This window comes from Ursus maritimus, unplaced genomic scaffold (genome assembly GCF_017311325.1).
Source record: "Ursus maritimus isolate PB19 unplaced genomic scaffold, ASM1731132v1 scaffold_21, whole genome shotgun sequence".
NCBI lineage: Eukaryota > Metazoa > Chordata > Mammalia > Carnivora > Ursidae > Ursus > Ursus maritimus.
In genome coordinates, this window is record NW_024424564.1 from 42,190,677 (window position 1) to 42,205,392 (window position 14,716).

Sequence of the window (14,716 nt, forward strand, 5' to 3'; positions counted from 1 at the left end):
TTTTGGGGTTTTCTACCAAGGCCAGCCCCTGTGCTTGGTGCTTTAAGTGAGCCACGTCCTGTGTGTTCACATGATCTCTGAGGGAGATAACACTCGCAGGATCGTCACATGGTATCCCTGCTTTGCAGATGAGGAAACTGAGGCCCAAAGACTCTGGAGAGCCTGCAGCCGGATCACCGGTGGGGTCACCGGTGGGGTCACCCGTGCGATCAGGATGTCTCCGACGGCTCTCCCACCACTCGGGCAATCAGAGGCAGGGTCCCCGGGGAAAGCGGGGGTGGGGACCGGCGAGGAGGGGGTGGGGCTGAGCCGGCAGCCCCCGCACCAGCCGCCCTAACGCTCTCCCGTCCTCCCGCGCAGGCCCTTCCTCGTGCTGCCGCCGCTGATGGAATGGATCCGGGTGGCCGTGGCACACGCCGGCCACCGCCGCAGCTTCTCCATGGACAGCGACGACGTCCGCCAGGCCGCCCGGCTGCTGCTGCCCGGCGTGGACTGCGAGCCGCGCCAGCTCAGGTAGGGCCGGGCCGGGCCGGGGCGCCGCGACCGAGGGGCGCCCCTCCCCAGGGGAACAGGCCCGCCGGCCGCGCGCGGGGCTCCGTGCTGAGCGCCGCCACCCGCCAGCCCGAGCCCCGCCCCGCGCTTGGCGCCCCGCGGACCGTGCGGGCTGCGCGGGTTGAAGTGACAGACCCAGGCTGGACAAGCCGCGGGTCCCTGGGCTTGCAGGGACCGGGGAGGACAGGAGCAAGCAAGGCTGTATGGGAATGCTCCCGTTCGATGACCAGATAACCGTGTGCTTCTTTCTATTCACATTCTTTCTACTCTCATTCCGCTCCTCTCCCTCCCTCCCTCCTTCCCTGTGTCCGCAAGAAAGAAATGCCGGTCTTGCTGTAGTTTCTGACAACACCTTGCAGGGTGCAGTTGCTGGCTGGCTAAGAGCACATCTGCTTTGTCGCATACATGGGGATGGCGTGGCTGTCTGTTTCCTAGGTCTGTATCCCCTGTCTCTCCTCCTTCAGGCTGGGAGTTCTTCTTGGGCCATTCAGGGACCCCATGCACGGGGGACTCATTTTTACCCAAAGCAAAAGAATTACAATGACTCCCTCAGCTGAGTCAAATCCTGGGTCTAAATGCAGAAAACAGCAAGCTCGGGGCTGTGTGTGCACTGTCTTAACTCGTGCTTTCAGGTGGTCGTGGTCACCACTTCCTTTCCTTTTTCCCCAGCTTTGTGGAGACGTAATTGACATATGACACTGTGGACTTTGGGGTGTACAAGGTGTTGATTTGATACATTTAAGTATTGCACAGTAATTACCACCCCTGCATTAGCTCACACCTCCATCCTATCACACAGTGACCATTTCTTTTTGGTGGGCAGAACATTTAAGACCCCCTCTCTTAGCCACTTTGGTGTATAGGATACAGTATTTTTAGCTATAATCACCATGCTCTACATGAGATCCCCAGAACTTGTTCATCTTGTAACAGGAAGTGTGTACCCTTGAACCAACATCTCTCCATTTCCCCCACCCCTCTGCCCCTGGCCACCACCATTCTACTCTCCGTTTCTCTGAGCTCGATTTAGAGTCCACATATAACTGCGAGCACATGGTACTTGTCTCTGTCTGTCTGCCTTATTTAACTTAACATGATGCCCTCAAGGTCCATCCAAGCTGCTGCAGATGGTAGGATTTCCTTCTTTCTCATGGCTGAATAATATTCCATTGTGTACGTATGTATTTTTTCACATCTTCTTTTTCTGTTCATCCACTGACAAACTCTTAGGTTGCTTCCATAGCTTAACTATCATGACTAATGCTGCAGTTGAACGTGGGGGTGCAGATGTGTCTTTGAAATCCTGTTTTTGTTTCCTTTGGAGATAAACCCAGAAGTGGGATTACTGGGTCATAAGGTAGTTCTATTTTTAAATTTTTGAGGAACTTTCATACTGTTTTCTATGGTAGAATGGTGGCTGTACCAATATACCTTTCCACCAACTAGTGTACAAGGGCTCTCTTTTCTCCACATCCTCGCCAACACTTGTTATTTCTTTTTTTTTTAATGTTTTGTTAGTCACCATACAGTACATCGTTAGTTTTTGATGTAGTGTTCCATGATTCATTGTTTGCGTTAACACCCAGTGTTCCATCACTGGGCTAGCCCATCCCCCCACCCCGCTCCCCTCTAAAACCCTCAGTTTGTTTCCTGGAGTCCATAGTCTCTCATAGTTTGTCTCCGTCTCTGTTGCCCCCCTTCATTTTTCCCTTCCTTCTCCTAATGTCCTCCCTGCTATTCCTTATGTTCCACATATAAGTGAAACCATATGATAATTGTCTTTCTCTGCTTGACTTATTTCACTTAGCATAATCTCCTCCAGTTCCATCCATGTCGATGCAAATGTTGGGTAATCACCCTTTCTGATAGCTGAATAATATTCCATTGTATATATGGACCACATCTTCTTAATCCAGTCATCTGTTGAAGGGCATCTCAGCTCCTTCCACAGTTTGGCTATTGTGGACATTGCTGCCGTGAACATTGGGGTGCATGTGCCCCTTCTTTTCACTACAACTTGTTATTTCTTAGCTTTTTGAGGAGAGCCATCCTAATAGGTGTGATGATAGCTCATTGTGGTTTTGATTTGCATTTCTCAGCATCTGGAGTTTGGGGGGGGTGGTCATTCAGTTTGTGAAGTCTCTGAGTCCCATGAGTGTCTGTGTCCCTGGGTGTGGTGCTTCTGAGCTGTTTGGGGGTCTGTATCCCTGGGTGTGAGATCTTTGAATTGCTGGGAAGTCTGTGTCACAGTGTCTGTGGGCTGTTGGCAGGGCTGTGTTCCCATTTTGAGCTGTCTGGCTACTTGAGGGTCTGTGTCTCAGGTTTGAAGTCTCCCAGCTATTTGGTGGGGTCCATGCAGGGTTGGAAGACCCTAGGTTCCTTGTGGGTTCTGAATCCTAGATTTGTGGTCTCTGAACTCAGAGTACAAGCCCTCTGAGCTGTTCAAAGGGTCTGTATCAACGTGTGAGATCTATTGGCTGGTCGAAGTCTTCATTCTTGGGGACCCTGAACCGGCTGGCTCTTTCCCAGCGTGTGAGGTCTCTGACTATTTGGGAGTTTGTACTCTTGCTGCCTGGTGTACAAGGTAGTTTTGGGTATGTGTCCAAAACAGGTCTGTCCGCAGGTCTCTGCTCTGTTTCTGTAGCTATCTTCAGATTGTGAGGTTCTGGAAGTATTTGGGGAGTCCGTATCCAGAGTATCCCATTCTGAACTCTTGGGTATCTGTGTTCAGTGGCGTGAATCCCTTGAGCCATTTGTGGATCTCCGTTTACAAGCTATGTGGGCATCTCTGTCTAGACTATGAGAGCTCAGAGACGTCTGGGTGTGTGTGTCCAAGGCGCGCGTTGTCTGAGCAGTCGGAGGGTCCTCATCGCAGAGTCTGAGGTCTCCAAGTTTGTTAAATGTTGAATGTCCATCTGCTATTGGGGATTTGTGCTGACGAGTGGGATTTCTGAACTTTTTTGGTGATCTGTGTTTCAAGGTCTGAGTCTAAAATATGTACAGAACTCATACAACTCAATAACAAAAACCCAAACGATCTGATCATAAAATGGGCAGAGGGTCTGAATAGACATTTCCCCCAAAGAAGACACACAGATGGCCAACAAGCATAGGAAGAGATGTTCAACATCTCTCATCATCAAGAAAGTGCGAGTCGAAACCACAATGAGAGATCACCTCACACCTGTCAGAATGACTGTTACCAAAAGGACAAGAACCAACAAGTGTTGGCGAGGATGTGGAGAAAGGGTAACGCTCACGCACTGTTGGTGGGAATGCAAACTGGTGCAGCCACTGTGGAAAATAGTATGGAGCTTCCTCAAAAACTTAAAAACAGAGTTACCGTAGGATCCAGCAATTCCATCTGAAGAACACAAAAACACTAGCGGAAAAGATACATGCACTCCTATGTTTATTGCACATTGTTTACAATGGCTAAGATATGGAAACACCTGTGTCTATCGATGGATGAATGAATAAAGAAGATGTGGGGTGTGTGTGTGTGTGTGTGTGTGTGTGTGTTAGTGGAATATTACTTAGCCATAAGAACCAATGAAATCTTGCCATTTACAACAACATGGATGGACCTTGAGGGTATCATGCTAAGTGAAATAAGTCAGACAGAGAAAGACAAATACCACATGATTTCACTCATATATGAAATCTAAAAAAAAAAAAACAAAACAACAACAAAAACCCAGACTCATAGATACAAAGAACAGATTGGTGGTTGCCAGAGGAGAGGGAAAATGGGGCAATGGACGAAATGGGTGAAGGGGATTAAGAAGTACAGACTTCTAGTTATAAAATAAGTTAGTCATGAGGATAGGGAATATATTCGATAATACTTATTAACTTGTCAGGTGACCGATGGTAACTGGACTTCTGGTGGTGACCATCTCACAGTGTATACAGATGTCAGATCACTGTATTGGGAACATCTAAAACTAATATAATACTATACATCAGTTATGCCTCAATAAATAAAAATAAATTTTTAAGACACCTTAGGACAAACGTCTTCAAAGATTGAAGGGGACCCCCCCCCCACTAAACATACTCAGGGTACTTGAGACTCAGACTTGGAAACCCACACCCCGAGTGAGTTCAGAGACCTCACACCTTGAATACAGAATCCCAGAGACCATAGATGCAAACTTGGAACGTAGACCCTCAAAGAATTTGGAGACTTCACACCCTGAACACACACTGTGAAAGACTTCCGACTCCTACATAATCACCATTTTTTTTTAATCATCATTTTCAAATCCCCACTGCGCACCCGATGAGGAACTGCCCTTCCTCTGAAATTCATCATGTGACTGGGCTGCAGAGATTTCCACCCTTCCAGGATCTGATTAGGGTCTGCAAGGAAAGGGAGGGTTTGCAGCATAAAACAGAGCCCTCTGAAGACCCAGAGGCCTAGGAACACGTGGGGGACTGATCTAAGTTATCACTGCTGGCCTTTATTGAATGCTTACTGTATGCTGGGCTACTTGAAGTGCTTTACACAGGTCGATTAATGTCTAATCTTTCCCAAACCTTACGAAGGGGATGCTGTTTTTATGCCCACTTTATAGATAAGGAAACCAAGACACAGATAGGTTAATAAGTAACATGCCCAAGGTCAGCCAGGATATGGATTCAGGTGGCCCAGACCTCCAGGCCCACAGTCCTAACCACTTTCTGTCTAGGCTGTCGAGGCAGTTTCTACCTGCGGTGCCCTCCTTTATACCTTGCCACCTGGAATAACAGCATGTCTTGGGGAGAGGCTAAGGAGCAGCTGTTTAGTGAGCACCTACTGTATGCCAGTTGTCAATTACAACAGCAGATTTACATTCATTGCTTGTTTCCTTTAATCCCTGAGGCCACCTCCTGAGATGAGTATCATCTTCCCATTTTACAGGTTAGGAAGCTGTTGGGGGACAGTTTATAGATGGAGGTACCAGGGATGAGGTCCTTGTGGCTCATACCCACAAGACTCCCCTGCCCCCTGTTTCCCGGGAGGGGCACCTTACCTGCAGGCTCTCTCCCACCACCTCGTCCGCTGTCCCCGGCTCGAATCTGAGCTGTCCTCGAGGCTCCAGCTCTTCTCTTTGGAACAGTCCCGAGTCTGCTGGGTGGCAGGGAAAGTAAGATGTTTCCTTAACTGTCGTTGTCCAAGTACTCCTTCTTGTTTATCATGCTCTCAAGAGACTCCATAGCTGAAAGGTTAGGGGACTGGGCTCCAGAGTCCCATTGTCTAGATCCAAATCCCACCGCCATGATTAATTAGCTGTGCATCTTTGGACAAGCTAGTTACCCTCTCTGGACCTTTGTTTCTCAACCCGTAACATGGCCACTATGAAAGCAGCCCCCCTCAGAGGTTGGTGCAGGCACAAAGCAGGGCCAAGTACGTGAGACACCCGCATAGACAAGGCCCGAAAGGAAGAAATTGCTCACGACATGGTCATTATTAGCTAGCATTGCCCCACGCCTCTACTGTCCCTGGAGATAACAATGGAGACTCATACCTATGTATTGCTTTATAATTCCTTTTTTAAAGATTATATTTATTTATGAGAGAGAGAGAGAGAACAAGCATTGGGGGGAGGAGGAAGTGCGAAGGGAGAGGGAGAAGCAGACTCCCTACCAAGCAGGGAGCCTGATGCTGGAACTTAATCCCAGGACTCCAGGATCATGACCTGAGCTGAAGGCAGACACTTAACCCACTAAGCCATGCAGGTGCCCGTATTACTTTATAATTCTTAAAGGCTTCCAACATTTTCTCATGTGAACCTCAAGACAGATACTGTTGTTATCCAAGAAAGTAATGCTGTCCCATTTTACAGAGGAAGAAATGAAGGCCCAGCAAGATTAGGTAACTCTCCCAGCATCACGCAGATACTAAGTGACAGGGTTAGGAGCCAGATATGAAACCCAGACTCCCAGAGATACAACCAATTTTTCTGGTTCCTAACCCTAAACCTAGACTCAGCCCTCTTCGAGATGCTTCTCTTCCAGCCCTCTTCAAGGATGCTGACAACCCTCTTCCAGATGCTTCTTGTCCTTGTTGCAATTCGATAGACTGAGCATAAGCTTCCAGGGGCCACTGTGCCTCTCCGTGCCCCTCGTCCAGCACGGAGCTCTTACTGGCATCCAGGACGTGAGCGTGACGCCCCGGCAGGCCAGAATGCACACACCGAGAGCAGGGAGACAAAGGAAGTCAGTTCTGTTCAGTCTCCAGGCTATTTTTAGTCCTTTGGCTCTCAATTCTTGACTCATTTATCTCCAGAATCACAACTGGTGTGTAGAAGATGTACTCACTGACTGTCCCGGCTAAGTGTTCATCAAGTTGGGAAATCATTTTTGAAGAGAAAAAGAAAATACAGTATTCCATTAGCTTTCCTAAACGGTAAGTGTAAGACTCAGAAATTCCATTAACTAGACTAAATTTAGTATATGACGGATGCACCAGTTTAAAAAAAGAAAAAAGACTTTTTTTCAGTCTAGGCAACATACAGACACATCTATGTGTATATTTTCCCACCTCATTTCATGTGACCTGAAGCAGGAATTCCTGTCTCCAACCTGCAGGAAGTTGTGCTCATTCAGATAGCCAACAAATAGGTATTGGACACCTACTCTGTGCCTGGCACTCAGTCTTCATGGCGTGCAGTCCCCAACAATTGTGCAAGGCAGGCTTGATTATCCCATTTTACAGATAGGAAGGCTGAGGCTCACTGAGGCTGTGGAACTTGTCTGAGGTCACACAGCTACTGTGAGGCAGGTGAGTTCTAGAACGGAGGACTTGGCAAGTGGAGGTAACAACACAGTTTCCTTGTCGCCCTCCCCTCGCCCGTCCTAGACATTCTTCCTAGGTGCCAGGTAGGCTCCTGGTTTGAGCCTGGCAGAGCGGAGCTCGCCTCTCTCAATAAACAGCCCTAGAAAGGGGCAGGTCCTTGGATGTTCTAACAGATTTGGGAACTTGGGCTCTTGGTGTTGCGGGCTAGAGTGTCGTGACTATTAGCACATGTAATTACCTACCAGCTGGCCGAGGTGTCCTGGTGGGAGGCAGCCTGGATACCAGCTGGGACAGAGCAAGCAGAGTCAAGGTTTCTCAGGTCTGATGCTAGCGCAGCCATTGATTTTCAGAGTGACCTTGGCCAAATGCAGCCAGAGCCCTTCTTTTGTCTTTATTCAGCTATGGTAAAGCCTCACCATGGTGACCGGGTTTATTCAAAAGGAACACCATTTGATGTGACTGTAGTTTGTAAGCTGACGGGGTGACCCATTTAGTCTTCCTTAATTAAAGTATCAGATCATCTAAACCTGGGACATTCGGCCTTTTCTTTCTTTTCTTTTTCCTCTCCTTTGGGAGGTGGGGGAGGGGGAGCAGATAGAATAAGGGAAAGAACAAATAATACATCCTGGCAGGGTTTGTGCATTTTCTTATTTTTTTTTTTTTAAAGATTTTATTTATTTATTCGACAGAGATAGAGACAGCCAGCGAGAGAGGGAACACAAGGAGGGGGAGTGGGAGAGGAAGAAGCAGGCTCCCAGCGGAGGAGCCTGATGTGGGGCTCGATCCCATAACGCTGGGATCACGCCCTGAGCCAAAGGCAGATGCTTAACCGCTGTGCCACCCAGGCGCCCCTGTGCATTTTCTTATTAATAATGGGCCTTGAAACATTTTAGAAATACAAAGACTAAATACTGTTTATTTCCCCATTTTTGTAAGAGGCAATTTTTCTGCTCCGGAGTGGGCCTGTGTTTAAATAATGATGATAAGGCGCGTTCTCAAATCCCAACTTAGCGGATAAACAGCACCTACAAACAGGATTTGGGGGTTGTTAGAACCACGAGCTCCCTCCAGGAAATGATTACTCTTTTTGCAAAGAATGGTTCTCGAATTCAAACCAGATTTTGAGCCGTCCCAGAATGGATGGGTTTGGGAGTGGTATGGAGCAAAGAGTATCAGGATGGGATACCAGGGTCATTGTGTTCTTTCCTTCGCTCTTTCATTGCATTTATTGAGCACCTACTAGGGGCCAAACCCCACTCTAGATGCTGTCATCTGGGTCTGCTGCTTTGTAACAGGTCATTTCACCCGTCTCACGGGATGAGATTCATTCCCTGTAAAGTTGGGGGCGACAACTGCCTCGTGGGGTGAGGAACCCCGGAAGGGAGCCGAGTATGAATTGAACAAATCGCCCCAGAGCTTGAGCTGCTACTTTTAACCCTTCTCAAGTCTTCTGGACACGTTTTGAGTTTAGCAGGCTTTGTTATTTGTGCAGTTTGGGTCAAACTGGGTTCTAAGGTGAAGGATGCACCACAACTGGACCTGTCCTAAGGGTCTGGTGCCTCCCCCCAGCCCTATGATGACAGCTGGAAGTTTGGGTTTATTTACCAAACAGGTATGGGGTGCTGATGGTCTGCCAGGCCCCGTGGGGGGCATAGGGACACCATGTCAGGGCCACAGCATCTGTGGTCTCCTAGGAGACAGACCTCATGCTGCTGGAGCTGTTGGCTGTCGTTCCTGTCAGAAGAGGATCCGCTGGCTGAGGGGAATTCTGGCCCTTGGTGTCAGAAGAAGAGATGCTCTCCATTGTCCTTCCTGCATCTGTGTGGAACCAGGCCATGTTCTGGGCTCAGAGGGGCCAGAGACCCAGGACTTAGGCACCACCGGGGAGATGCACAATAAACAATAGTAACAAATGGGCAAGATGATTTCAGAGAAGGTGAGCAGGTGTGGGGCAGACAAGAATTGAGGAGGGAGGGACAGACGATCGGTGGTCGGAGAGCACCTTGGGCTCCAAAGGGGAAAGACGGTGTGACGCTCCTGCCTGAAAGGCACACTTGGTATCATGGGCAGGAGACACTGGAGGAAGGAGGGTAGGGGATCTGGAGCCACATCCACACCAGCCATTTCCCTCGGTCTCTTCCACATCGATCCCTGAATCCAGACCTGGTGCCTCCCCGTTCTCTCCCTCAGAAGGTCACGTGTGGAGGCAGAGCACCTGGGCCCTGGCCTGGCTCCGTGGGCCCTGGAAGGCTCCCCAGCGTCTCACGGAGTCGAGAGCCACTCTCTCTGCTTCCTTGGAATGCCCTTGTCCTTGCCCGGCTCCGGAAAATTCCTGCGGCTCCCCAAGGCCTCGTGGGCTGGGCTGGGCTGGCCTGAGAGCGCGGCCACAGAATGCCAGCCCCTTCCTCAGCTCCAGGGGGCATGAAATCTGTGCCGCGGGCCCCACGGTGACCCCAGCGGAGCCACCGCTGCCCCCACACTGCAGTGCATTAGTGCCTCCTGGAAGACAGAAAGCTGCCTTCTCCCTGATCCCAGGAGAGTCCCTGTGGGGCTCCGCTGTCCTCCCCTAACAGCGTCAGGGACAGACAACGAAGCCTGCTCCAGGAGCCGAGCGAGCGGGGCAGTCCTGCACTCAGCGGGCACATACCGAACGCCTGCTGTGCGGCTGACACACCATGTGTGTCCCCCATCTGGGGGTGGCAGGGGGCAGGACAGAGAGGTCTCCAAGTAATTACAGAAAAATGTGGTAACCATTCTAATACAGGGCGGTCAAGACCAGACTCCAGGAGGCCGAGAAAGGCAGGAGGTACCCTCCGATGTGAATGCTGCAGAATGAACAGATTGGTCAGGTAGAGAAGGTGAAGGGAGGAGAGGAAAGGAAGTCAGTCCACACAGAGGGAAGCACGTACGCCTCAAGCTGGGAGCATGTGTTGGAGGAAACGTAAGGAACTCAGACCATTCCAGCACCACGGCTCTGAGCCGCCTCCTGGGGGCCAGGCCCTGGACCAGGTGTGGGATGTGGGGGAACACGGGGCTGAGCTCAGGGCGGAGGGGGGGGGGTCTTTCATGCAGAATTCTGACTGCGTATGCAGAAGATGGGCGCCATCGAGGACTTTGAAGCAGGGACACGACATCAGATTTGTATTTTTGTTTAAGATTTATTTGTTTATTTTAGAGAGCAAGAGAGAATAAGTTGGGGGAGAGCGGCAGAAGAAGAGAGAGAGAATTTCAAGCAGACTTCAAGCTGAGCGTGGAGCCCAAGGTGGTGCTCGATCTCAGGACCCTGAGGTCATGACCTGAGCTAAAATCAGGAGTCAAATGCTTAACCGACAGAGCCACCCAGGAGCCCCCAGATTTGTATTGAGAAAGAGGGGCTGGTGGCCATGTGGATAATGGGCCGAGGCAGGCGGGGGTGGGCTGGGGGTCCAGAAGTTGTTGTAGGAACCCAGATGAGAGCAGCTGACAGCCAGACTGACAGGTGGGGAGGGCCAGAGACAGCGAAGGTGGAAGGGGCAGGACTTGGTGACCCGTGCAGGGGTGAGGGAGTGAGGGGTGTTAGGCATGACCCTGGCTGTGCCCAGGGGAGGGGGGACCTGCTGGGGTGTTAGTGTTTCCTGGGGACAGAGTTCCGATTTGGGAAGATGAAGAAGCTCCCAGGATGAGTGGTGGTGACCGTGGCACAACAGTGGGAATGTACTCAATGCTACGGAACGACCCACTTTAAAATGGTAAATCTGTGTTGCGTATATTTCACCACGCTTTTTCTTAAAAGGCCATGTTACCGGATGGAAAAGACCAGGCAGGATAGTGTGTAAGATGTCAGCTTTGTGTGAAGAACATGCATGTGTTTGCTATCCGTGTCCGGCCATCTCTGGAAGGGTAGATAGGAAACCACTACCCGGGTGGTATTTGTATCCGGGGAGAGGATTGGCACCCTGGATATATGGGTTTCCTGTGGCTGCCGTGGACAGGATGGCTTAGAACAACAGACACGTATGGTCTCACAGTTCTGGAGGCCACAAGTCCAAAATCAAGGTGTCGACAGGGCCATGCTCCTTCCAGATCCTCTAGGAGAGGATCCTTCCTTGCCTCTTCCAGCTTCTAGAAGCCCCGGCTGCTCCTTGGCTTGTGGCAGCATTACCCTGATCTCTGCCTTCTCCTCACGTGGCCTTCTTCTCTCTGTGTCTCCATCCAATTTCCATCTGCTTAGAGGGATGCCAGTCCTCTTGGATTAGGACCCACATCTTAACTTGATTACATCCAGAAAGACCCTATTTCTAAGTAAAGTTACATTCACAGGGAAGGGGGTGGGAGGCTAAGATGCCAACCTACTGATGGGGAACATAATTCAACCCATCACACGGGGGGGGGGGGGGGGGACAGAGACGGGAGGGAAACTCATTTGACTGTTGGGTTTTTTGCAGCACATGGTACCTATTCCCCTCACCAAATTTTTACGGTAAAAACTCACGCTGGGGTTTCTGTCTTGGGAGAGTGTGTAGCTAGGGATGCTTTTAACAAATACAGGACAAGGACAATATGGGTTCAGTTTTGAAAATGCCAAAGGCAAGTTGCCATCCCAGCTGGTTGTCCATTGAAATGAGAGAGTCCGTGTAAGGCTTTTTCACCAGCGCAGGCTTGCCAGGGAGTCAGGTGCTCGCCAGGCATCCAACAGGGAGGAAGCAGAGGACAGTGGTTAAGAGTGTAGGCCTTGCAGCCTGACCACCTGAGTTCCAGTCCTGGCTTGACCACTGACCCTCTATGTGACCTTAGGCCAGCTCCTCACCTCCCTGGGCCTCAGCTTCTATATGTGCAAAATGGGGAATTGCCCACCTCATAAGGTTGTGGGAAGGATCAAATGACATAATATATATTTATGGGGCACCTGGGTGGCTCAGTCCGTTAAGCAGCCAACGCTTGATTTCAGTTCAGGTCGTGATCTCACGGTCGTGAGGTCGAGCCCTGAGTCTGGTTCTGCACTTAGCGCAGAGTCTGCTTATCCCTCTCCCTCCCCCTCTGCCCCTCACCTGCTTGCGCTCTCTCTCTTTCTCCCTCTCTCTCTCCAAAATAAGTAAATAAAATCTTTTTAAAAAATTATATATATTTATTAACACCATGTGGCACACTTGTGTCATGGTGAATGCACATTAAATACTAGTGATTATCCTGATTCTGCCACTCGAGACCATGAAGGTCTGCTCCTCCCTGTTATCAAAAACCATAGCATCAACTTCCTCTGAGAGTTCCTCTGAGAGCGAGAGGAATAAGTATCTTGACGAGATGTGGTGGTATACCACTGGGGACACGGTTTGTGGTCCAGACTGTGGCCAGGCGTGTCTCCACTCTTCTCTCACTACTGCTGAGGCAGCCACCCCAGCATGCAGGAAGAGAATCAACCCAGCCAACTAACCGGGGGGCCCCTCTCCCCACACCCGTGACAAGCAGGAGATTTGGAAGGCCATCACTGGCTACAGTACCCCACCTCCTCCAAGTAGTCGAGCACCCATCACCAGCTGCATCTGCAACCTTAAGTGGGGTCACTAGTGGGAAGAGGTAGCAGAAGGAAAGGAGGATGTGTGTGGACAAAGGCACGTATGGTTCTTGATTGGCAGGGCTTTGCCACAGGTGAGCAAGAAGTTAGGGAAGAGGTTAGGGGGCATAGAATATTCCAGAAGAAAGGGTCATGCAGCATGGACTTAGACAGCTGCTTATTTATCTTGTCAGAGCTGGGGCAGCCATCAGATACACCTGGATTCTGGGACCTACCACAGAGCCTGGCACGTAGTTGGTTCCAGTAGGTATTTGTGGAAGGAAGGAAGGAGAGTGGCGTTACTGGGTATGTTGGTGCTATTACAAGTAAACGGACACTTTTCCTGGACTAACGCAGATGCAGAAAGGCTTCACCATGGAGACGTGGGTAGACAAGTGAGAGTCAGGTGCCTTGAAGAGAGGCCTCGACTAAGGAGGCCTTTGTAGGAGACACTGGCAGACAGGTGACCACGGACGTCTCGGGTGCAGGGGAGCGTGCCCCAGGAAAGGGACTGATGAAGAGGACGCACTGTGACACGAAGGGAGAGAGGCCCTAGGTCAGAGAAGAGCTCGAAGAAGGTGAGGTAGCAGGCACCAAGGGGACCCAGACAGAGAGGGGCCCCCGAACCCCAGGCTGCAGCGCCAGCACGGACGGGCCAGCACGGACAGTGCAGCCGGAAGGGGGTCTCCGGGCGGGGCGGGGAGGGAGCACCTCACCCTCTGCAGCTGAGCTTCCTACACCTCGGCGGGGGCCGAAACCATATTGCAGGCGACAGTTTGCCAACACTTGGAATTTGTTCTGAGCTCTCAGAGTGTTAAAAGCAAAACAGAAACACATTGGTTGCTCGCAGCAACACAGAGAACTACATCTTAAATGGCATTTGGGGCTCGCTTCCAAATTGAAGCTTCCGATCCAAGCTGGCAGTGGGAGGGTGTGTAGCTGCCATACGGGATTTGGCTTCCAGGGAACAGGGACCTTTTTTTTTTTTTTTTGGCCTCCTCTTGAGTCTGTTAAATTTCTGCCCAGGGTGCTTATTTACCTACCTGCCAGCAAATCTTTCAAATTCTAGTTTAAAATACTATTTACACAAGAACACTATCTTCCCTTCGCAATTAGGCAACCAGTACTTATTACAGAGACACGTGCTTAGTACAGAGTACTCAGTACAAAGTACTTAGTTCAGAGCCATGACAACAAAGGGGATTTGGGTAACAGGGAAGGCGCGGGTCCCCTCCTTCAGCATGTCTGTAGTCTGCACAATGTGCCGTGTGCGAGCGCCATTTTTCCAGAATGAACTTCCCCAATAAATTGCTCTACGAAATGTTAAGAACCACCGGACTCGACGATCTCCAAAGGCCTGTCTAGCCCTGAAGATTATTCCGTCTTGTGGCCTGACGTTAGATGTGCAGATGGGAATGAGACGTTTACCTGTGGGGGAAACTGAGGCACACCAAAATGGAAAGGAATAGGTGGAGCTTCAGCTTGTGGCCGCTCCTCTATCTTAGCAGGTGATAGAGGGAACTAATGATGGAGAACCTGCCTGGCGCAGACCCCATCCTGGGCGCTTCTCACGCTCTGCTCCCTTCAGCCATAGGAGGGGGCTTTCCTTTCCTTGGACACCGAGAACACCGAAGCTCCAGGGGGTTGGGAAGCCTGCCCACCATCACATGTAGAATGTGTCCCATCTTGGATTCGAAGCAAGTCTGTCTGACTCCAAAGCCCAGTTCTGCCAAAGGGGTAGCTCCAGTCAGAGAATCCACATCGGGAAAGGTGAGAGTCACGTTGAACGAGGTCCACAGTTTCATATTGAAAGGCTCAGCCTCCAGCCTTAGCTCCTCTTAGAAATTCGG

The 14,716-nt window shown here is 50.4% G+C and overlaps 1 protein-coding gene across 3 annotated transcripts in view; it reads left to right on the forward strand.

Annotated features, from left to right (window-relative positions):
- BTBD11 (BTB domain containing 11) overlaps positions 1-14,716 on the forward strand; it is a 300,917-nt gene that overhangs the window by 224,110 nt on the left and 62,091 nt on the right. For 2 of the 3 annotated variants that reach the window (XM_040637421.1, XM_040637422.1), the window contains exon 4: positions 361-513. In XM_040637421.1, coding sequence (XP_040493355.1) covers positions 361-513 — 153 coding nt within the window. Of the gene's footprint in view, positions 1-128; positions 254-360; positions 514-14,716 lie in introns of those variants that run through there. The other variant, XM_040637423.1, reaches the window with a different exon arrangement.